Source organism: Platalea leucorodia (assembly GCF_965183815.1).
Source record: "Platalea leucorodia genome assembly, chromosome: 3".
Lineage (NCBI taxonomy): Eukaryota > Metazoa > Chordata > Aves > Pelecaniformes > Threskiornithidae > Platalea > Platalea leucorodia.
Genome location: NC_138825.1, coordinates 63,015,329 through 63,040,126, shown reverse-complemented (window position 1 = coordinate 63,040,126; position 24,798 = coordinate 63,015,329). Strand labels below are relative to the sequence as shown.

Below are 24,798 nucleotides of genomic sequence, written 5' to 3'. Positions count from 1 at the left end.
GAACAAAGTGAAACTTGAGGTGGTGCTGCATTTCAGCTGTTAGTCCCCAACACTACTGAAATTTAACATTACTGAGTTAACAGCACCAAAATTTTATTCAGCCTCAGAGTGAAAAGTCCTGCTGCATGCAGGAATACAGAAAATAGACCTTTCTTCAAACACCATTAATGTGACATTTTTTGCTACAACTTCTCATCTATCCTAGAACAAAATTTAAAATATTTTAATAAAAATATGTCACTGATGGACAGGGCTGCTATGCAGTTTTAAACTCAAGTTTAGGTTGTTGATTTGACAGGTCGCCCTGTGTTTACTTAGTAAAGAGCACAAGCCTTTTTTAGGATCTCTGCATTAAAGGGATAATTGTATTTGAGTAACTGCAGGACGAGTTTCCAATTACGATGCCATCACCCTTCTGTTTTACAATTACGCAAGCGTTAAAAAAAAAAAAAATATCTTTTTCTTCTCAAGCCGTGTAAAGCAATTCTCTATTTTAACCCCTTAGTGTATTTTTCCAAACCTCCACCAGTCACAGACCTTCTACTTTAAAGCTGCTGGCTGAAACAACTAACTCGGATTTTAGGGTGAAGACACAGCAGACACGTGACCCAGGCTTGCCAGGGAGCTGCTCACAAGTGAGAAGAGCTACGTGCAAACACTGGAAATTGTGAAGAAGGTTTATTTTATTCCATGGAAAGCAGCATCTGAAGTCATGTTAGTGTTCAAGCGATCTTCTCTGATATCACGACCTTACAACTGGCTAAGTGTGCCCTAGCAACTAAGCCAGGCAAGCAAGAATCTGCTTAAAAGAGCCGCTGAGACAGTACCCCTCCTCTCAAGCGACTGGAGCTGTCACGCTGCCTGGGGCACTGGGCTGAGCTGGGAGCCCTTACTCCAATTTTGCTCCTACTGCTGGCTTTCCACACCCCTATCCCTGGAAGGCTGTTGCTTTTCTCTTCTTTAATGGCAATCTGTAGCAGCAAAGGATAACAGAAGTCAAGAGCTCCAATATCTCAGAAATGACTGTGGGGGTTCTGCAATGAGACCTGACCTGGCGGATTTCCGTATTAGCACTGAACTTTGCTGAAATAAGGGTTTATAGGGAGACTTGTGGCCCGCTTCCATGAGAGCTGTAAATCTATTTGAAGCCAAAAAGCCTCCATATGACATTTCTAATGGCTGACGTTAGATCTAAATTTTGAACCTTAAAAAGTTATTATGATCTGTTATAATGATTTCTTCTCCCTCCTATTTAGAAATACCAAGACTAGTACAAGACCTCCAACATCTAGCTCTTTAATAGTACTACGACAACAAAAACCAGAACATGAAACAACCGAGAACAAACTAAGTTTTCCCACAAACTGGAAGACTGGGACCAGAGCGAATGAAAGAAAAAGAGTAGTTCGCAAACACTCTGACGACCCTGATCAATGCAATATTGCAGCACTAAGCCAAAGGCCAAAATACTGAAGACTGAAAATTTCAAAATACTAGAACAAATACAGTTTAACAGTTAAGCACGTGCCAATACAAGAAACATTTATATGCAGCCCTTAAAATTGCAATGCACTTGTGAAAGAAAACAGAGGTATGTTGTAAGAAAATGAAAATCAGCATTCCAGGTTAAAACCATTCAGACTACCATTGCAAGAAATAATAGTTGTTTCAATTTCTGTCAGGATTTTCAATCTAATTTAATGTAAAATAAAAAACACCACAGAAACAACAAGAAAAAAGTAAGCATTTCTTATTTTAGTTTTAAAAGCTGGCAATTCAGCTGGTTCAAAATGTAACCTTGGCAGACCTACTTCAACTTTCACTGGTTTTACAAGAAGGAATATGCAGCCTAGCTGAGAAGTAGTCTTTTTCTTACTTTGTACAGGCTAAAAGTTATAAGCATCTTAATACTTTCAGAACAGTAGCAAGGGGCTGAATAGGCCACCAAATCAAACAAGGTTTGAGATCAAAGCTGTACATTTATAAAGTGTCTTGAATTCACAGACATCCTGAGGATCTTAACAGCAAAACCAGAAACCTCTCACTGGGTTAGCTCCTAACTCAAGAATGAAAAAGAATAATTAGTCTTAATACTACAAACATATGCTAAGCACCAATCTAGAAAGAGAAAGTAGGCTAGAAATGTTTTTAAATTAGTAAAACTAGTCTAAAAAATTTAAAAAGCCCAACTAATTCGGATTATATTTTACAAGGTAACAACTTTTGTTCTCATTTGAAATCTAGGCAGATCTTAGATATTCTGACAGAAACATTTCCAGAGTAAAGTCAGCCCAGACCTTAAGCAAATTATTAAGTTCAGTCTACCCCTTCAAACACGTACAAACTTCTTCAGCAACATGCTTTATCCTGCAGACTCAGCAGTTTGCAGGGCAAAGTTGAGACCGACAACAGAAGTCCACATCTACCATGCTGGAAATGAAAAGGAACTTCTCACTTGACAGAAGAGTTAGTTTGAATGAAGGTTTGATTCCACAGGATCCCATGTCAGGACTGAAATCTTCTAAAGACAACTACAAGCAGATTGTAAATCCAGATGAAACAAGAATTAATTCTGCATTAAGACTATTAATTTCATGCAACTCCACAGCAACTAGAGGTACTGTACTACTACAGGTTTGCATCAGGCTGTATTTTCACCTGAAGGTTTCAGGAATGCACTTAAAATACAGAATTGCTTGGAAAGAAAGCTGCATGCATGCACACTTTCACATATCTATTGGTAAATTTACATGCCCAAGTGAGGATCACACAGAAATTCACGTAATTCACTGAAAGGCTCACTCAGTAAGTTCAGTTTGAAATTACCAGCTTGATCATCCAAACATGTGGATGCAGCATAAAATCATGCGCTATTATCCAAGAGCCTATCATTGCAAATCTCAACCCTATTCCTACCTAATTTAAACAGATTAAGTAAATACGTATTTAGACTTGTAATTAAGCACCAAGTATCAACATAGTATGAAGCACCCGAGCTGGACAATAGCACTGCATCTACAGATACTGGTACACACAGTTGCAAGCTTCCTTTGGATCCACCATTCAATCTATTTGCCCCCATTTTTCTCTTACCCTTACTGTTGGCTTTAAAGTGTGAGGACACAATATAAAATAACACGTAAAATAATACATCATAGTGCCATCTTTATCAAAATTCTAAACCCCAAATCCTAGCTTGGAATCAACATCATATCTATTTTCAGTTCCATTTCTGGCAGTACTCACTTTGTATTAATTGAGATCAGGACAGTCTGAAGTTGTGACAGCTGAAATGCAACCCCACTTAAATCAATGGATAACATTTTTTTCCACAAGCAGAACAAAAATCTTCCTATTATTCTACATGCACAGCTATTTGCAAAAAGGAAGTTTTAAAACTTCAAAGGATTCCATTGTTTGAAAAGGCTATGGGAGAGGATAAAAAAACATTCACAAAATAACATTTGATACTTTTGGCATGAAAAATTCTAAGAAATTATCAATTTTAGCATGTTTCTTGGTTAGTGAGTCCACCTATGGAAGCAACTTGGCAGAAGCCATAAAATCCATCAAAATGATGAGTGTCTTAATTTTGATAAAATTATATGTGAATTAATACTACTTTTCCATGGGAATATTTTTGCTTCAACACTACTTTATCCCCAAAGATAAACTGCAGAGCAAACCAAGCAATATATTCCTTTTAAGTACCCTTCTACAGCAAAAGGACCTCTTGATTCTTCTGTGACCTCTCGGTTCCTTCTGATGAGAAAGCAGGTGACTATGTTCCTTCATGAGGGCAGTGAAAGGCAATGAGATTGAAGCTCTAGAAGAAGGGTTTGTTGTAAATTGGAGCACTCTTCTTCCAAAGGCAGGGATACATAACAGAAGAGACAAGTTAAAGTTGGAGACACGTCACTTCTGCATTTTCTGATAGAATACATTGAATTATAACTTCCTATAAATTCCTTTCATAATCTTTTTCTTGAAACACATACTGTATTTTCATACTTAGACTGAATTCAAGCTTTGTATCAGTTCAAGAAGATCTGCAAAATAAGGCACAACAGCAGTTAGTATGTAGTGCTGAATTCCACAGCAGTTAAATGAAACACACTCCTAAGATACCATAGGGGTTCCCCAAAAGAATTTCCTTCAACATCTGCCGAGAAATCACATACTGCTGAAGCTACCCACTATACATACCTTTTTGCTAAGCCTGACACAGCCAATCATGTACGCTAGACCTGCAGAAGCCCCTGACAAGTGTCCACAGACACAAGTGCTTACAGTTTACAGCAACTGTTGTAATGCTTACTCCACTCCCCACTCCCCCACCTGCATGTCAGGGCAAGTCATTGATTTTAGTGCCTCCTTTCTCAATATGCAACTCTTCTTTCAAATGCTAGACTTTCTTATGTGCCTTTTGAATGGATACCAAAGACAACAGGCTCCTTGCAGAAGACGCTCCCGATTCAAAGTGCTGTTTCTTACATTTAACTTGTTCCACCCCAGGGACCATACCCTCTCCTGTCAGTTTAAATGCAGGCTTATTTGAGCCAAAGAGAGAAATACAATTAGAATTCTAAAGTTAGATGACAGAAAGCAAAAGCCACCATTGCTGCTATATAGGATGTATCAAAGAGTTTACATGCATCGTAGAGTAGGATGTATCTCGATCTCTGTGAGCTCCTCAGTAGACTGGGAAACAAATACTCCAGTCATGTAAGGTTCAACAGCAGTATTGCTAGAATTCGCTTCTTCATCAATACACCACTGAATGTCAGTTTAAATTGCTTTTGCTACTTATGATGTTTTGTTCACTTCCTAGGTCACTCATAATCAAGACAGTAATTTCAACTGCTTCCCGATTAGATGCATTCTTAATATCTGTAAGAGTGAAAGTGTCAAGAACATATTCTACCAGAGATGGAAGAGAATTCATGTAGCTTTCTGTACTACAGTATGCTGTCAAAGTGTGACAAATAGTACTAACAGTCTTAAAACTTTGGATATAAGCTATGAGATCACAAACTTAATATTTCATAGAGCCACAATTCTGAGTTTTTGAGTGTTATAATGAAACAAGGACTGTTGCTGACAATAACTTAAATGCAAGACATTGAATACCTATATCTCAGTAAGCTGGAAAAAAGTACTGTAAAATCACTTTGGAGTACACTGTTAGTGTACAATCTAGCTTTACAGCAGGAACTGCACCTTTAAAGCCCATTTTGCCGATTTAAAGAAATATTACTGAAAGGAAATTACACAGTATTAAACCCTCCCCCCAAACACAGAATTGAATTTTGAAAAGACATTAATTCAAAGACTCCTGTGAAGAAAAGGTTTATATTTTGCTTAGGTAGTCATTATCAGGACAACACTGTATAGTCTCACTTGGTTATTAGTATATAGACATTTTTAACATTGTTCCTATACAACCACTAAAAAGTTGTTTTCAAAGACTATTAAGAGAACATAACATTTACAATTTTTTTGTTATTAGAGAATAAAGTCCTTGGTTTTCATGTGTTTTCTTCTAGAGAGATGTATTATAAATAATTAGTACATCAATATGCATGGCAAAACATGCTGGAATTCTGCTTATGAAATTAAGTTGTACGTATCAAAAAATGGAACTTCAGGGAGTATAACTGAATAATCAACTGCACATGGACTGCTCTGTAATGTATTTAAGCAACTTAAGCATGTAAGTATGTTTAAAATACACCAGCTATTTTTTAATCTTTCACACAGAGTAAGAATTGCATTGTTATTACTCACTTGGGTGTAACATGCTGTTGTAATGCATTACCATTTCATGAAACTACATTCTTCTACAAACTAAGAATAGAATGAGTCAGGAGACAGTAATTTTATTTTATTTTCTTTTACGAAAAAGGGATTAAGACTAGGTCATCCATGAAGTTGCATTTAGAGACAAACTCTCTGCATAGCTGAACCCAGGAGAGTAGCTCAACTTTGCCCTAAATGTAGAGCGGAAACACAGCACACCCCATCCATAAGGGACAGAGACATCTCACACAAGAAACAACGCTGCAGATTTATTTTCTTTAGTTTTAAGTTTTATAACCTCAAATTTGTTTATCCCACATAAGACATCTTCAGTAATAAGAGATCCTCTAGTTCATGTACTATACAATTGCAAGTAAAATGAAGGGCACATGAAGTACAAAAAAAAAAATGAAAATACTAGCTTAACATTGGGTAGACTTAAAATACTGCTCAAAAAAAGTGGCTTTTCAGCTTTTTACCTTTGCAGTTTGGAAATCTTCTCTGCAGTCCAAAGACAGGCAGTGAACGGAGAAAAAAGCAACTCCAAAGCAGGTAGAATGAAGAAAGAGGCACATTAGCAGGAGAAACAAAGGAAACTCATATCAAACAAGAAAAAGAGACACTCCTCCAATCACAGAGTCCAAAGAAACACATTTTGCAGGTGTTTCAGAAATGCATGCTGCTGTCCATCCATTCATGTACCCTAGCTGGGTACATGAATCACACTCCAATACTATTTAGTAGTCTACATTTATACTTGCAATATGGAAAGCACATCTCTTGTACAGTACATAATTCCTTGCCCCAAAGAGCTTACAATCTAGGTTCATAAAAAAGGATGCATCAAGTAGCTGGATCAAGATCAAACAAATGGAGAAGACAGGGAAATAATTTTATAAGGGATTAAAGTTGGGTTACATTACTAAGTGAGGTAACTTCTGAACATCATTGGCAGTGATGCTCTTAAGACATAAGAAACTCTTCAGTTAGAAGCTCTTCTAATCATGAAAAACTGGTTTAAAACATACTGAATGATGCATTAGAAGTAATCCACAAAAATTCTTAAAAACAGACTTGTTGGCAAGACACAAAAATGTTCAGGTTACCCAAGTTCTTCACTTGAGACACTAACTTGTCATTCTACTAGAAAGATATGGATGTTACTGAAATTCATATGTACATGTCACACTTGAATGTAAAGGGCTCTTTATATTTAAGCTTAAAATGTTAAATTCTGATTTAAGAATCCTGCTGCTATAAACATAGGCTTAATACTTAAATATTAATATGAAAATAGTTCTATCTTAAAAATGTATTTTTAACTTTAAAATAAACTATGGACAAGATACAGTTCGTTTGAAATCAACATTCTTTGACTACAGTAAGTGACCCACTTTTCCCACTTTTTTAAACACTGGTCTTGCTACTTGGCAGTTGTAATAGAAGTGACTACTCCATCACCTTTAAAGTTTTTTAGTTTTGGGTTTGGTTTGGTTTCGTTTTGTTTTGGGGTGATTTTTTTTTTTTTTTGCATTTCCCTGGTTATATCTTACTTTTTAAAGTCAAAGTCTTGCACTTAATCTAGTAGTTGGCAAGACATAGTTAAAATGCAATTTATATGTAACCTTTGTGCCCATTTAGCTATCATTTCTTAATCCATTAACATGCAAGTTATCTTCTTTTCATGCAACTACGACATTTATGTCTTTCATACCAGGGAATCTTGCTTTGGATTATGTACACAAGCCACCTGCAACACTTCCATGACATTTGAAAAAATGCTGGAATAGTTATAGTAGTAAAATTTAACCATAATTATCCATTCTGTATATGATAACAAAAAAGAGAAATACTTCTTTTTCACCTTAACAAACAGCATATCCAGTGGAAAAATCTGACTTGAGCTATCCTTTTGTAAGGGAAGCAGATATTAAGAGAATTTTATTTAAGCATAGAAGTGAGACAGTGAGGATAAGGACTGCTAACAAGCAATCCATTTAGTTTTAATTTTGAAAGGTACTCTCACAGAAATCAAACCAGAAATGAACACTAAAGAACTATACATTTCTTTGACCCAAGTCAGTACTAGCATTTACTTTTTAGAAGTTACAACTATATTAAATTTGCTTATAGGAGGATACAAAAGGAGTATAGCCACAGATTACCAAGAGAATTTGATCACTTCTGACTAACAGCTAAAAAATGAGGGAAGAAAACGGTCAAGGGATTATGATCAACTGTTTCTTGTACATGCCACAAAATTACAAACAATTCCCTGCAGACCTGTAATAAAACCCTCCCCACTCTTTGAATGAGTTTCAATTCCCAGGTAAAGATGAATCAACAAGATTAAAATATTGTGCTGTTTTATTGGTGTAAAAATCACACAATTGCTAGTTCTGATTCTGCAGAGATACATCCATGCAGTTAAACATCTATGATCCCACAGCCAGAAGAAGCCATTAAATAGAATATCTGCTGTTAGTCAGCAATTAATGCAAATTTACATATGAGATCAAAAGGTGTGTATCATACAATATACAACAAATCCTAATACAGTACATCAACCTGAATAGCAGGATACACTCAGGGAACTCTGTTAATAGTGAAGCCTGTCTATATGCCAGAGAAATAAGGCCTGGAAACAAGATGACAGAAGGTACCCCAGAATTCCTAAGAAGCAAACTGTTCATTTTTTGTTTTTATTTTTTTTTTGGCTGGGAATTAGAAGTTCATAGAGGTATTGACATATTACTTGACGATACAATTTGTTATAGTGAAGACTGGTGGATGTGAACTGTTATTAAAAGGTCATGTGTGAAACATGCAGTTACAGGTGGTGCTTAGGTAATGTGGTATTAACATGTTGGGGATTTACACCCAACTCTTTTCACAAAAGGGAGGACTGAAAAAGGTCTGTTTGATAGACGACCAATTGTACCATAAATCTTTATATGCATGCGGCTGAATCGGGATCATGAATGGATAAAATGTGAACACCTGGCAATCTGTGGTTACATACTCTATAATGTATGCAACAAAACGACAAAATCAAATCCAGTTGATGTGGCAAACAGCCTGCAAGAACTCTGTCAACCTGAATAAGTTGTTTATTGCAAAGAGGCAGGCTTTATAGAATTGTGAACAACTTTCCAATTGTGAAAGGCAGCTTGGGAAGTAACATTGGCTGATGACAGATTACTAGTTTTTCTCTTTTCTGGCACAATAAAATAAATGCCATAGCGAAAGAAAAGTTTATGTGCTTAAAGTTTAAAGTCAACTGATTAGCAATCCTCTTCTGCAAAGATGTTTCAACGGGAAAAAGAAACCACTAAAAAATTCCAGTTGGAAATTTTGGCGACAAACCCTGCAAACTCAAGTCCAACAAAGATCACGGATGCCCACAGAAAATGATGTGAGAGGCAGTGTCACAGTCTAGGAAAAAGTTTTTTTTTTTCTCTGTACTGAAATTAAAATACTTAAATACAAAAGTGGACAAATTGACAAAACAGAACCACAACATTTAATGTAGAATACAGTGCACTGAGCTAGATGCATGGATCTTTAAATAGGCTTTGAAACCAATACCCCTTTCAAAATTAGTAAATTCACAGTTAACGGCAGTAGGCTTAGAGGTGAGAGAAGGGTCGAAGTTGTTCCAGTTGGACTTCCAGGGAGATTCTCTCTTCAAGAACATCCTACAAAAGAAAGATTTTTCTACTGACTGTCCACAGAAAATGGATATTAAAAATTTCCTCATGTAATCAAAACTAGTTAATGTCATCTTCAGGTTTGAGAACTAATGTCTAGGTCTTTTCTAGAACTCTGGAGAACTCTTCCCATAATCTGAATAGAATATTGGATCGCTAGTAATTACTCGTAAATGAAAATCAATACTTTGCTCAAAGGTGAAGCCATTTAGTATTTCTTCATTCCTTTCAAATCACCCAGAACCACAAAACTGTAACCAGCTGCAAACCCAAATATAATATTTTCAAATGAAGTCTAAAATGTTAAGGGGGTAAAAGCTCTCATCTCAGTTAAAGGATCTGAAAATCACAATTTTTTTCCCAGTTTTTCCTCTTACGTGAATTTTACACACCTTGACTTCCATAAACAGTAACAAGTGGAATTTAGGCTTGATAGTTGTTAAAATGGCCTGTCCTACAGTCTAGACAGTACCACATTCATTCATTCATGTTTACATTTAAGATTTTTTTTATTAACTTGATAATGAATATTAGATATCTTAAGGTAAGAAAGATGGCAAGAGAAAGATGTTAAGATGGTGCCTACAGATAAATCCAAAAGAATAACAGGTGACCTAGGTAAACAGGTGACTATTATTGTTCTTAAACTGCAAGTTTTGTATTCCACATTATTACATTTGTTGAAAAATACTTATAAATTTATTAAACCTTTAAGGTTTGCTTTTTCCTTTAGAAAGGAGGCCAATTCAGCTGCTCTTCTCAATACAGCTTTTAAAGCATCTGATGAGTGCAACAGCTACTCCAAGTTATTAATACTAAGTTAAGATTTCTGCTTTTTTAGTGTAGCTGAAAGAAAATCAATACATTGAAAAATGTGTTTTGTAGTAGCAAAAGCATCCTTTGGAATTTCACAAAGCTTGTCACAATTAGGTATATTCTATGATCTATAAAAACAACTAAATATTTTATATCAATATCCTCTACTATATATATCATTGGTTTGCAGAGATGCCTGTTACTGTGCATCACTAACGTCTTGCCCTCTTAGACTATTCTCTTAAACAGACAAAGATTATGGAATTACCTTTAGTTGCTGCTGTAGTTCACTATTCAATCTGGCCAAAACAGTGTTGGTTTCCTTGTTACGTCTGATTGATGCCTGAATTGCCTTCTTGTCTTTCCCCACTGATCTGAGAATACATTATAAGTATTGTAATAAGTAATTTTGTTGCTTAGCTGAATATCTCCTTTATAGCTCCTCTTTTTAAAATGAGCAGAATCCCCTCTTCAGTTTTTTTTACCTTGTTACACTTAATTTTCCTTCTGCCTGGCTCGATTAACCTTGATTTTTTTGCATGGAAGCCACATATACTTGGTTTCAATGACACAGCGAGAAGCACGTTTTTAAAACTTGTCATAGTAAGTTTTCTGAAGTACCACATTCATTTACCTCAAAGTGACTAATGTAATAGTTTACTTTCATGCTAGGACACAAAAACTATACATTTTGGACTGTTCATAGTGACTATTATTTAAAATCAAACACTACATCTTAATACTTCCACAATTTATTTCCAACATACTTGCAGAAGTTAAAAGAGTTCACAATCCAAAATTCAAGATCTCTAAAAAGGTCTCTCAGTAGCAGAGACTACAGGATGATCTTGTTTAAAAAACAAAAACCTTTAAACTGTTAAATTAACCTAATTCAAACACACTGAAATTGGTTGCAACTCCTAGAACAGAAAGCGGGTATGCTGTTTACATGTAAACTTTCCAGTAACAGATGTATTTATACACTTCTTGGGTTACCTAGGAATAGATGGCTGTGAAGCAAGAACAGCAGCTATGACACCTGTTTTCTGTGTATGTTCCTCAGCTTCAGGTCTTAGCTCATCTTCTGATTTTAATCTTCTGCGAATAGGCTTTGGTGGTGGAGCAAGTGGGGTAGTGCCTTTACCCTGAAGAGGAAAATACAGCCTATTAATTCTCACAAACTGCATTTTCCTTGGATTATAACCTGGTAATTTGTGTTACACACTCCTAAAACCCGTTACTGAGCTAACTGAATTTACAACCTATCAGATATTTTCTGATAGACATCTAGCTGCATTCTCATAGGGTCTGGAAAAAAAAACTTAAGTACTAAATCCTACCCCCTGGTGAAAGGTCAGTTAGTTGCTACACACTGACAAGAACTGTGCAAGCAGAAACATCATGGTACAACTGACAATTGCAAATACACAACATCTGAGAGCACGCTTCCCCCCCAATAATTATGTGTCTATAAAAAAAAAGCTACTGTTAACCAAGCTCTGCACTAAAAGCTTTGTTCTGTTTCAAAACCAAGTATCTTAATTCTCTATCTCGAGAATAAAGCTAATCATTAACATCTTCTGATGCAAAGATTCACCATACACCTGCCTATTTCAAGTACATATGGGGCCTAGAAAACTGGGTTCAAGTGGAAGTGTATGAAGTTGCTGTTACAAATCAAAACAGTTGTATAATTTCATATGCATCAGACAACTGCACTCTCCTTCCAAGTGTACTTTGCATACCGCACTAGTGGGGACATTAGCAGGTGCTTTGTCTTCAACTCTTCCATCTGCTTTGGCAACTCTAAGAGAACTTGCAGAATCAGAGGGCTTTTCAACCTAAAGGGATATAAACTATATTTAGCAGTTGGAATAAATAGAAGTATGCCGTGTTTCTGATACATGAACACAGTTAACACTTAGAATTCCAGTTCAAGTCTTCTTTAGAAGCACAGGCTGGAATACAACAACAATACCTGCTTTGGAGCAAAACCGCCTAAAACTATCTTGGTCACAAACGCTGTTTTGGCCTGGGAGCAGCTTACAGAAGAGACACATAGTACAAAGCTGTACTTCCAGAATCAATAGTCAGACCTGTCTTTTGATACGGACATTGGGATTTGATACAGAATCTAAAATCACTATAAAAAAAAAGATTAAGTAGTTACTCAAAAGTACTCTGCTCTCAAGCGTTGTACTCCAGATGTTGGAAGACCTCTGAATAAAGTCAAATCACCAATCTTATGAGGCACTGATATGAGGCACTGTATATTACAAAAGAGGCTGTGGCCTGATGATAAACTGCCACAGCTGTTTCGGCTGTTATATTACCACCATTATCTATTTGTTACTGCCAAAGGTTAGTCCCTCCAGTGAAACATAAAGCAACTGTTCCCCACCCACCTCGATGCAAAACAACCATCAAGCTTAACTGAAGCAGTTTTCAGTAGCAGCCTAAGCCAACATAGCTGATTTTGCAATGAGGTACATGGAGAGTGCTCAAACCATTCTTCGTCATTGACCTTCCTGGTTAAGGGAAGCAAGAACATGCTGCTGGTAGTTGGGAGAATTTTGAAGCACCACAGGTACTTTTGCAACTGAGGATGCAGAAGTGCCCCAGAGAACTTACAATCTGGATGAAGGCTACAAATTATGAAAGGAAAACATGAAGTAATTCATGTAATAGCAGTAAGCTATTATGACATCAATAGTAATAAACCCTGAGGCTTCCAAACTTTAAGTCCTGTGTTTGTAGTAGGAAACAAGGTTTTGTAAACATCTCTTAACGATCTACTATAGAAGGATGCCAAAGCTTATTCACTTTAGCTGTCTGTCCAATGGCTTTGAACAAAACCAAATTACTGGAGTTTTAGCAGATGTTTACAATACTTGACAGTCATCTCATTTATTAAGACAGACTGCTTGAAAACTTACCAGTACATCAGAGCAGAAGAAAAGTTTTGCCTGTCACAAATGCACCAACACAATCATGTTTGTGCACATATATGCTAAGTACAAAATCTTTTAAATTACAATCTGCCTAGGTGTTTGGCAGTTACTAAATAAATGTAGCCGTGTCTAATGCAATTGCTTTCTAGCAATGGATTGGGACACCATAAAAAAAACCCTACCGAGTTCAAACAGCAGAAGTAGGTTTTAAAGTCTCATAACTGTTGGTGGTATTAAGTAATCGACAAAATCTTCACTTCTGCTCACCTGCAAGACTTCCGAGTGTGTTTCGATTTCATCTTCCTCCTCTTTGTTTACACCTGAAACAGCAAATGCCTCAAACTGGCTGAAGTCTGCAAAATTTGGCTGTTCTGGTATTTGCTGAGGTGAGGTACTGGTATGAGCTATTAGGCCTTCAGCATCTACTGGGCGATGCACATGAGGACCTGCACCCTACAATAAAATAACAAAAATATTTAGTGACGTTGTTCTTAACATAGTTATCTGATGCAAAGAATCTTGCCAAACAACACTTTGTGACAGAACGTTAAGAATTATTTGCCTTTTTAGTGGACAAAGATTTATGTCCTGTCAGTAGGACAAGGTGCCTCTAATCCAAGACAAAGAGATAGACCACTCTCTGTACTTATAAAAATAGAGATATATTTAAGAGAGAAGGAAGTTCAATCAGATGTGCTATTATTCAGAGAATGAGACCAAAGATGGATGCACTGTAGGGCTATCTAGACTCATTGGACAGTAGATGTTTCTGCTGTAACACAGTCCGGCTTGGCTCTGTCAGGTTTGATACAGATTTTTAATCTAGTTCCATAGGGAAACATGCTTATGTGATGACACTTTATGTAATATGTCTGCCATTGTACCCTCTTTCCTTGCAGATGATTTCTGGATCCATTGACTGACTTCAATTGCTGGTAACTCAGACTCTAACAAGTAGCTGCTGCTGAAAAACAACTGAAAAGCAATTTTATCTGTCCCATGTCAGATCTGCACAGCAGTTGAAGGACTCAGCTGGTTGAGACAAAGAAAAAACAATTTTCCAGTATTTGTTTTCTACCGAATCAGCTAACTGAACTGACTCAGACGAGGACTGCGAAGATCACCGAGTCTATGACAAAGGAAGAAGTGGGATCACTCCTGGGAGCAGGCATGTTATATAAAACTGTGCCCTGTGCCACACACGGATGGAACACAAACACTTATTTTTGCAAAACTTTGAAAGATTGCTCTCACACTTTGTGTTATGGCCTATTAGCTACACAGGGACAGGTAAAGAAATGTGAAAGTGTAACTTTTTGTAAGAGCTCCAGAGCCACTCATTCCTCCTCAATCTCTACTTTAATCCATATTAATCCAATATTTAGTCCAATTCTACTTTAATCTGGTGCCACCAGAAGCAATTCTTTATTCAGGAAAGGCTAACATTTGGCTATAGCCTAGGTTTTGCCATTATACACATCCTGGCGGTTTCAAAAAATGCCAAGCAATACTACTCATTTCAGACATAAGTTAAAATTCAGAGTTAGATAACAATGATGCACCAAGTTGAAGTATGATTTTTGAAAAATGACAATATCACCTGTGAAGGCTGTGGTCTTGGAGGCACTGCAGGGGGATAGGCAACAACTCCAGCCTGTTGCTGTCCTGTAAAAGAGGCATCACATTTGGCCAAGATTGCTACTCTTCACATTACAGTGCTATCTAGTTTTTTGACTTGTCAACATGTCAGCGCAATCCTGTATTTTGCCTACATATTAACCTGTCCTGTTGAGGACAATAATTGTAATGTCATCTCCTTCCAAATTTGCAAACAGACAAAACAAAGAATCAGAACATGGATCCTGTCCTTTGTTCCAGTTCAAAGTACAGACATGGTCATACTTTTCTGATCTTAGTCCTGTTTTTCTTTTACCCTCATTATACACTCTTAACACTTTCTCATACTTTGTGATCCTAAATTGGAAAGTACTGACAAGTCTGAAGTACAATAAAAAACCTTAAGCAAAGCATCAGAAGTGACCTTTAATCATTTCCTCTGAAGTGAAATACTTAACACCCGCCTCTAGTACATCTGATCCAAAATAAATCCTCTTGAAAATTTACTGGCAGATGCAATTCATTGCATGTGGGTGCACTACCAAAATGTTATTTCCTGACTTTGCTTCCCACATTCATTTAAAGGACTACAATGCCAGCATTCGGAATTTATTTCTAAATTATCTGTTTAAGCAAAGTGGAGTACAAATTTCAACACAAACAGGAAAAGTGACAACATTTTCAGCTTTTTCATTCAGAAGCATTATTTTAAAAACACACTCTAAATCTTTCTTCAGAGGAAAAAAAAAAGTCTGCTTCAGGAATCTACATGCTGAAAAATAATATACGCTAGGAACACAGTATATCTACCTGGGGTAACTGAAAAGGATCTGTTCATATCTAAAGATGATGATCGAGAATGAGAAGGATGAGGCCTTGGCGGGGGTGGCGGCGGTGCAGTGTTATCTGGAGATGTTCCTGAATGTGATCTGCAAAACATATAAGCTTCTGTAGTGATTTTAGGCAGCCGCAACAGAACTAAAATTCAAAAGTTCTTCAAAGTATGCAATTAAAAAATAAAGTTTGACAAATGGAAAAGAGCCTGATTGCCATTGATTTTGAAGATTGCAAAATCAGTTTTAAACTTCTGGTATTCTTTGATTTCACAATTGGTTTTATATTTCTATTTACTTAAATCTCCGTTATCCAAATTATTCTTATATTACCACAAGTAATTTATCTTTGGGAAACCAATAGCTTGATACACATCCCAAACAATCATAGTTCAGGAACAGAGAATCCTAAATATGATAATTCCATCCAGATAGTAGTCACTATAATTTGCAAAGTATGTAAGATGTAGTCAACATCCTGATTAGGTTTTAAACGGTTTAATTTCACTGTAACTAAAGAACAACATTAAGTTTCTGTTGGACCTACCTCCAAGTATATCGAGCTTAAGGATATATCTCAGTGCACAAGATAGCTATTTAATTCTCTGCCTGAAATTTTCCAAATCTATATACTTGGTAGCATCTTCAGAAATTTTAACTCATTCTTAGGTAGGATCACCATCTAGTGGATACCTGTCGTAAGTTCATCGAGCACACATGCAGAAAGCATTGAAGGATGAAATACTGCACTAAGTGCCATTTAAGTGGGATTTATTGTATACAGAATTCTTGTACAGCTTCCATTTAAAAACAGTTTGCAGATACTTCCTAACTAGTCCACTTTGAGCAAGACAGATTTACTGAATCACTGACATGAATATGGCTACTCTTTTATTCAACTCATAAATAAGTGATAAAATCTTTTCTATGACTGACTTCTGTAACATTCTTCTATAACTATCATAAGATATAAAACTAGGACAGGTAAGAGGTACCCAAAACCTGAAATCCCTGAATGTGTAAGTCCAGACAGAAAACTGAGTTATTGCAATAGAAAAATCTGGTTCCTGAATATACTCTCCAGGACAATGCTTCTGTAACACTGCATAACCCTCCAGCTGATGAAAAACAAATCTAATTACATGGACTCCTATGGTCACCCCTCTAGCTAGTCTAGTATAAAAGGCACAAGTAGGATAAAAAAGGAAGAAAGTGGTTTAAGGACACTCCTGAAGTATCGTTACCTGACATAGCCTTGTCAGTTCTTGCTTTTTGAAAATACAAAAAGTACTCTGGACTAATGGTAGGGTTAAGGACCATGTCATCTCTACAGATAAAGTTGCAATTGGTAGAAGAGATATCAATGGAAGGAAGTAAAAGAGAAAGTGGGAGAAAAATTTCCTGTGTGGACACTGCCAGAATTGCCAGATCTGGACAGAAGCTACCTGTGCCATGAAGCAGCAACTCATCAGAAAGCTTCACTCATCTACACAAGTTCAGCAAAAGAACCCAACCCAAAATCAGAGATGAAAAGAACGTGTTGAAACCATTATGTTGATAGTGCAAAAACATACATAGAAGCAGGACAGACAATCAGATTTGCCATTAAGTAACAATGGAGGAAAGAAGTTTTCAAGCTGCTGTACTCAAAGGCAATTGCAAATCTTTCTTTGCTATTGAAGTCACCCTAATTATTTCTGTTTTGAAACTTACCTCTGCAACTGATTGTAAGATGGTTAATGGCGTAGCTGGTTTTTAATCCTATTCAGGCAGATTTAATGGGAACAATTAGCACTAGCTAGTACAGCACATTCTCTTATGTCAAACGATGCAGTTGTTGGTTATGTGCTTGCATAGCTTCCTCCAGTCTCTTAATTTGCTGGGCATATGACTGCCCTTCATTTTATAAAAGCCCATTATTAAAAGAGATTGAGTTACTGCTGTGATATTTCTAATTTATGTTTTATTCTTCTTTTATGCTACAAAGTCACAAGGTCCTTCTCCATTAACGCCTAATGGATATTTTTAAAACTACGAAAAATTGGTTTCAAGTAACGTCACGATCTCTTGTGCATACATTCCCCTCTATTTAAGGAGAAAGTCTTTATCAAGATTTCTGATTGAACGTGGAGTTTCATTTGACTGGCCAATCCCAAACAAGTTTTTAGACTACATTATTTTTTGAATTTTACACATTAACAGGAACAGCATACATTGTTAATGCATTAGAAAACAGACTGCCTCCAGATTCCCAGGTGTTAAAGTTAAGAATCTCTTTAGCCATCATTTTACAAGCTAGTTGTCAAACAACCAGAAGCTCAGAACAGGGTTCTTTAATTATAATAATTCTTTCTTATTTATTTTTTTTCAGTTGCTACTCTACTGACCGTTGCCGCGTTACAGTGCTTCCAATTTGCTCTGGATCTGAAGTATAGGAGTCCGAACTGCTGTAACCATCTGCTGGTAAGAGAAAGCACAACATTTCATATTCATTTTGCATCATTAATATACCCTAACAGATATAGGTAACATATAATTTCAAATAACCAGTTTTTATTTTTTAAGAAAGTTTATGTCCTTGTATTGCTTCCCTGTAAGGTATCATCTGGGCAGGATTCATAATCACCAAGTCTGAATAATTGCAGGATCCAATACAAACCAACTCCCCTCACCCAATACGATGACTTGTTGATTACTACTGGGATGTACTGAAGAATAAAGAATGACAATAATGTTGTATTTAAAATACAAAATGTAAGTTTCATAAGCAGTAATTTTTAAAACACTTGACATTCTATCATTTCAACAATCTAGCCAACAAGAGTAAGGGATATCCAAGAAAAAAAAGCAAGAAGTAGAACATGCTTGATTTTGGAAGTGCTGAAGGATTATCACCAACCTTACAAGTCAGAAAAAGGAAAAGATATGTACAGAACACACATTAACTCAGTAACTTTGCTACTACTGTAACTTCTGTACCTTCAAGGTTGGTAGTCAGCTCTGTTTTGGACTAAATCTTTTTGAAAGCTTTCAGCTTTTGGTTAAGGCAACCTATAAAATGAAAGATGCTATTACAGCATCACATAGACAGTTTCCTTAAGGACACCTTTACCCTTAAAAGCTGTGCAAAGCTTGAGTTTTCTTCCCCAGATATGAGGAGTCTTCACCAAAATCACAAAATTTGTGTGGAATGAATGTAGACAGAAAACCGTCTCTCAATAATTTATCACAAGGGATGATTCCAGAGCACCCGATAAAGCACAATTCAAGGTGGAAAGTCACTGGAGCAATGAAACTCACCCGATTAGTTACCAGTAAAGAGGAAAATCCTACTCAAGAACATCAAGATTTTTTTCTGAATTACCCAGTCTCAAAGGATTACTTCAACCCCCTAGGACACTAAAGTTTTCAGAAGTGTCAAGACACATCAACCAGGACCCAGAGACAAGAATCCTGCAGAGATGCCTTTCCTGTTCAGCAAGGCATATTCTTACCTGTTACTTTTTTTTTTCCCCTTAAAACTGCAGCTACATTTACCTAGTGATGTTGGCTTGACCTCTTGCACAGTCAGTTGAGGAATACCTTATTTCAAGTTAATTTTAAATTAAAAGTTATTGTGCAGATTTACAGGTGTGTGTCTATTCAATGAGGCCTACAGAGAACTGAAAAATGATACACACATTCTTTAAAACAAAGAAACAGAAATGGCTACCATGAGATGACATTTAAGTTTTCAAGGGTCACGTGTGAAAATTAAGTTTTAAGCAGAAGTTGGTTATATGGTGAATGAAATAATCTTTCTGCAATCCAAACATCTCTAGTACTGGGTATATTTCTCAAGCTGTTCAAGATGTAATATAACCCAGTCAAACAAGAATTCATGTAATCACACTTCTAAAGAGGAAAGAGTAAGCCCTTCTGGACCAAAAAAGTTTTTCATCATTTCAGTACAAAACTACTGGGTTTACACTGATAATAGAAGTATTTCTAAACCAATTTCAAAGACATTTGGACAGTAAACAATTCCCATGGTTATATAAAGCAAAGGATGGTCACTTAGCAAATGTAATCTTCATACTGCACTGATATTGTCTAATCCAAACTCATGACTTTGAACATGATCTTAAATCTAACAGAACCCTTTTTCAGCATTTCCAGTAACATAAGCATGATAGTCAGGTAAAGTTCCTATTATGAAGGCTATAGAGACTTTTGCAACATTGTTTTTGCCCTGAAGGCAGGTTTCTACTTTTCAATGTTAGTAACACAAGTTAGTTTCCAGCTTTGTCTGTATTTCATTATGAAGGAAGGTAATTTAGATAATCTTTACCTTCCAATTGCTGTATTCATGATCTTGTTTTTATCATTTAGCAGGAGTTTAAAATAACATATTCACAAACTTGTCCTTAATGACATATTGAAGTAGCATGTTGCTTTAAACTTAAAACAATCTGGGAAAACAGCAGTTATTTTTGCTGCTTTTATCTTTACTTGCATAATAACAGTTTCAACAGGGTGGGTGTCCAGCAATCAGAAGAATTATTGATGAACTTCTCCAGTTATCACTTTCTGAGGTTATGGATCCTCTCTCCTTTGTTCCAAATCGCACAGCTTGCACAGAAAGACAATTGTGCAGTGCCTATGTCTACTGACTTCTTTCTTATCTCATGCAATGGAAATGCTTGTTCCTGCTTCCTGGCTTAGGCCTTAGCTGCTATTTACAAATTCGTAACTTCCAAGCTGAATTACTGTTGATGTAAAGCATGGCAAATACAGACAAAATGCTAATTTCTCAACATCAAGATGATGCTTATAAATCGCCATTGGTTCTCAGTTCAAACACTATTTTAATTTATTGATATATGAACAGTAGACTATGAGAAGTAACAACCTGCGTCTAAATTTTGATCAATAAAACACTAAGAAATCTGAACTCTTCTGTACAACGCAGAAAAAAAGCATGTGAACCTATGAACAAAATATTCTAGAAGAAATGTTCTTAAGAATATCCACTTATGAAACAAGACTTCCAAAACAGCGATATATTAAAAAAAAAAAACAAAAACAAAACCACTTGCTTAATTTAAGACTGACACTCCCCATTCTCAAATGAATTCTGGCACAGCTAAACAACAACTACAGCAAACACTGAAAAATGAGCCCAGCCCAATAACTCAAGGAAGCACACTATAGACATTGTCACTGATTTAGCATAGAACGTGCTCAGATACACTATTAAAGTAAGACACTATAGAACATAAAGAAATGTAATTATCAAGACAGCAAGTCTGCACAAAAAAAAAAAAAAATCCTGTTAAGATTTATAGTGGTTTTTAAGCATCAGAAATTCATCTTCTAGAGTTAGCTTGCATTAAATGATTTCTTCAGGATTCACCTGAAAGGTGTTAACTATCCAAATTACTTACGATACTGACAAGAGCCATTTCCTTGGAAAAAGGATGGGCATCCCATGACAACTACAGTTTGAGGTACTACAGGGTGACTTTATATAAAACTGCAATGAGGTTTGTTTTATTTCGCTACATTCTTCCTCTGAGGATCAAATGCTTCTTGGTATAATTACAGTTACAGGCCCTTTATCAAAGGTTAAGCTATACCTGGATAAGGAAAAAGGAGTACAGAAGGGCTCTTAGAACTTAGATCCTGCATATAGTAGTAGTTTCCCCACTAAAAGAGCATATTTGCTCATTCTTTCTTTTGCATCAAAAGACTATCCAGTAAAAAGAGCTCTGCTTGAAAAAGACAGATAGGCTCAAGACACTGCTCAGAACGAAGAGTGCCACTGAAACAGAGTTCATGAGGAAAACCAAAACACGTTGCAAAAAGGCACCTTCTAAATTACTCCTGTATTACAAACTAACCAAAATACTTCTGTCTTAACACTGCACAGCAAAGGACTCAAAGTAATGAGTTCTTCAAACCTTATTTTCACTGAAGAAAAGTTCTCAGCTTAAAGAAAACAAAAGATGTCAGAAACAGACTCCAGAGATTCATTCAGGCTACATATAATCTGGGACATGTCTCAATATTAGAGAAGTAGACTAATCAAACCAAAATAATGCAAAATGTTCTGGACACAGGAGATTCTGAAAATCAAAAAGGCTATTAGAAGCAAATAAACACTTGAAAAGCTGTACCTAAAAAAGAAATCTAGAGGTCTATCGCATTTTCTTAGTAGCTAAACCAGATGAGAAGTGCCTTAAAACTTTGTGGTCAACAGGTTTTCCACTCTTCAGAAAACATGTTGTTACACAGTTCTGAGAAAGTAGAATCAAATGCTACTTAGTCAATTTCACTTTCCATACATTTAAATTTCTCATCCTAAGATTAAAAGAGAAAATAGGAAGATGGAAAAGAGCTGACAAAAATGAACTTTTTAGAACACACATGGCAGGAAAACATCTCCAGTGACATCAGTAGAACTTTCTTAATTACTACTTCTAAAATATACTTCATATCAAAAATATCTCTATTCTTAGGGCAAGTTTATCTCATTTTAGAGCTGCTGTTATCTACCAGGTTTTCATTCACTGAAGAATGTATCAGATCTACACTTTGCATAATATAAAAAATGAGATCAGAAAGTACTTTGATACTTACTAACTGTATTTGCAGCTGTAAATTTTACAGATGAACTCATTTTGTTTTCTTCTGGGAGATCAGGTGGTTTCACAAGTAGTGGGCTAGTAGGGTTAGCATGATCTAGATGGAAAAACAAGCCTAATAAACAAATGTATTCAAACTAGCCTTTACTTCTGATGCCAAAGCTTTACATTAGTTTTCTGCCCTTATCTGAAGTGCTGCACTAAAGACTAAAATTGTTTTATTTTAACACTTTTGGTGTATGAATTATTTTAACTTTGAAGTTTTACATTGTAATAGCATTATTTCTATTTCTCAGTGTTAAGAGTTGGGAATCTACCTATTTGCAAAGCTAAGGAAATTGTCAAAGAAATGTGTTGTGGATACTTGTTTATTCTCATATGCTGAAGACTGTGCATGAGTTACATGACTTTAGGAAACACTGGCATATTGGGATGCAACTGTAAATTGAGACTCCACTGTTCTTCAAGGAAAATTATCAAACCAGCTTGCTTATTTTTATTAAAGAAAAAAAAAAGCCTGCCAACATTCCCAAATGCTGTCAAGTTTCAAAATAATAAACTCAGTATTTCTGACCACAGTAGAACAAGCTTTATCAGTGCAGGCTATGTCTTCCATCTTCACAGTCTCCTTCAGTATTTAATAAGGAAACGCAGACATTCTCCTGGAGATGCAAATCAAATCTATATCATGATGCTCCTGAACTACTCCAAGCAATGATCTCCCATAGGTGGTGAAATCCTCACTGTAGCAAATGCCCAAATCAAACTCTTATCTGAACAGTACTCTAATTCTTAACTCAGAGAATCTCACTAATTATGCTGGTTACAACTCCAGATACATTCATCTGAAGAGAAGAAAAAAAGTCAGCATGTTTAGGGAAGCAAAGCCAACTCTAATTTTACAAAACCTTCCTCATTAGCAAGAGAAAATACCCTACCACTTCCAGTTCTTTTAAGCTCCATTTCCTGCATGTGGATTTTGCTTGGAGTCATTCTTATGGGAACTGGGTGCACAATTGCAGTGTCCTGTGGAGGAGATGAGAGTTAAGTGATGTTAATTTTATTTTTTCTAGTTTTAAATTGTTCTGTTAAGAGTCTCTGACACCATGCCAAATGCCATTTCTAAACAAAATTTCATAAATTTAATTTTTTTTTTTTTTAACACGTTGAATTGAATATACCCATAAAACCAAAGCTTTGTAAGCTGAAGTTTCTCTAATGATTTATAAGGTGTAACCTAGCATACTACTTTAAAAGGGCACTAGAAATGTTTGCATAGATTACTGCATTGTAAATAGGACCTGAATTTTACCAGCTTTCCACCATTTTTGGCATACCAGGTATCTGTTACTTCAAGTGCATCTTCAAAAAAAGAGAAAAAAAAAATTTCAAAACCCCACTCCTCAGCTTTACTTACGATGTCTCAGTAAGTTATGGCCTCTTTAAATAGTATGAGTAATTCTCTATAAAATGGGTACTTTGTAGTAGTTTAACGCAAATAGTTTCATGAATCTTTTAAATAGTAAAATCTTCTAAACTTTACTATAATAAACCCTATGGATTATATCTCTAGAGAGATGCTGACCTCCCACTTAGGCATTTTCTTTGTAGTTCAGACAAGGGACTCCATTTTAATGTACTTAACAGACAGCCCTTTCCATTTGGTTTGGAGACAGCATAGATAGCTTAAAAAAAACCACTCAAAACTTTTGTTTGTTCACAAGTAACCTAAAATACGGACATAGCTGTTTGAGTTTTTCTTACTGTCATCTCTAGTCAGAATATATTAATAGGTGGGACAATTACAGCACAGAAAAAAATCCCAGATTATATTCTGTCCTTAGAAATAACAAGAAGTTGCAAAGCTACCCTTGTATCAGAAATTTAATCTGTTCTGACTACTCAAGTAGATCAATTTCACCAAGCATAATACATTTACATTAATATTTTCTAAAACTGTTTAAACTGACTTGCACTACTCTTGTTGCAAATATAGGCTTTTAAAACCACTTTCTAGTCACAGCTCAAACAATCTTGTCGCACCAGGCTTTTAGGAATAGTTATCACTTTAAAATATGTTGCACTCTTTTCCCCATGTAAGGGGATTATCATGCAAAGATCACTCTTGCTGTAGCTACTTCAGTCCTCTGCTGTAATCTAATGTGCAGCTACTACGAAAATCACATCTCAAACAGTTAAATGGGTTTCTATATAATGTATTAATTCAGATCATAAATCTAATTTTACACAAAACAACTTAACATGTTACCAACTTTCACTTACAATAGGCAAATTATGTTCCTATGCCAGGGCATGAATGTACTGTTTTACTCTTTCCACTTATCTTTTACCTCCAAAGCAGATGCTTTTCCAACAAAAAAGAGAAAAGAACTTGTCTATGAATTTACTCTAGTTAGCTATTAAGCACTGCTAGAGAAAGCTGATT

General features: G+C 35.9%; 1 protein-coding gene across 15 annotated transcripts in view; it reads right to left on the bottom strand.

The window, feature by feature from the left end:
* Positions 1–6,130: 6,130 nt before the first annotated feature.
* The window catches only part of REPS1 (RALBP1 associated Eps domain containing 1), a 69,128-nt gene continuing 50,460 nt past the window's right edge, over positions 6,131–24,798 (bottom strand). For 5 of the 15 annotated variants that reach the window (XM_082306541.1, XM_082306534.1, XM_082306536.1 and 2 more), the window contains 10 exons: positions 23,291–23,378; positions 22,348–22,449; positions 18,114–18,186; positions 15,704–15,822; positions 14,877–14,941; positions 13,544–13,729; positions 12,071–12,166; positions 11,322–11,470; positions 10,594–10,699; positions 6,133–9,497 (listed from right to left, as the gene is read on the bottom strand). In XM_082306541.1, coding sequence (XP_082162667.1) covers positions 9,429–9,497; positions 10,594–10,699; positions 11,322–11,470; positions 12,071–12,166; positions 13,544–13,729; positions 14,877–14,941; positions 15,704–15,822; positions 18,114–18,186; positions 22,348–22,449; positions 23,291–23,378 — 1,053 coding nt within the window. In that variant the 3' untranslated portion in view covers positions 6,133–9,428. The other 10 variants (XM_082306548.1, XM_082306547.1, XM_082306542.1 and 7 more) reach the window with 7 other exon arrangements.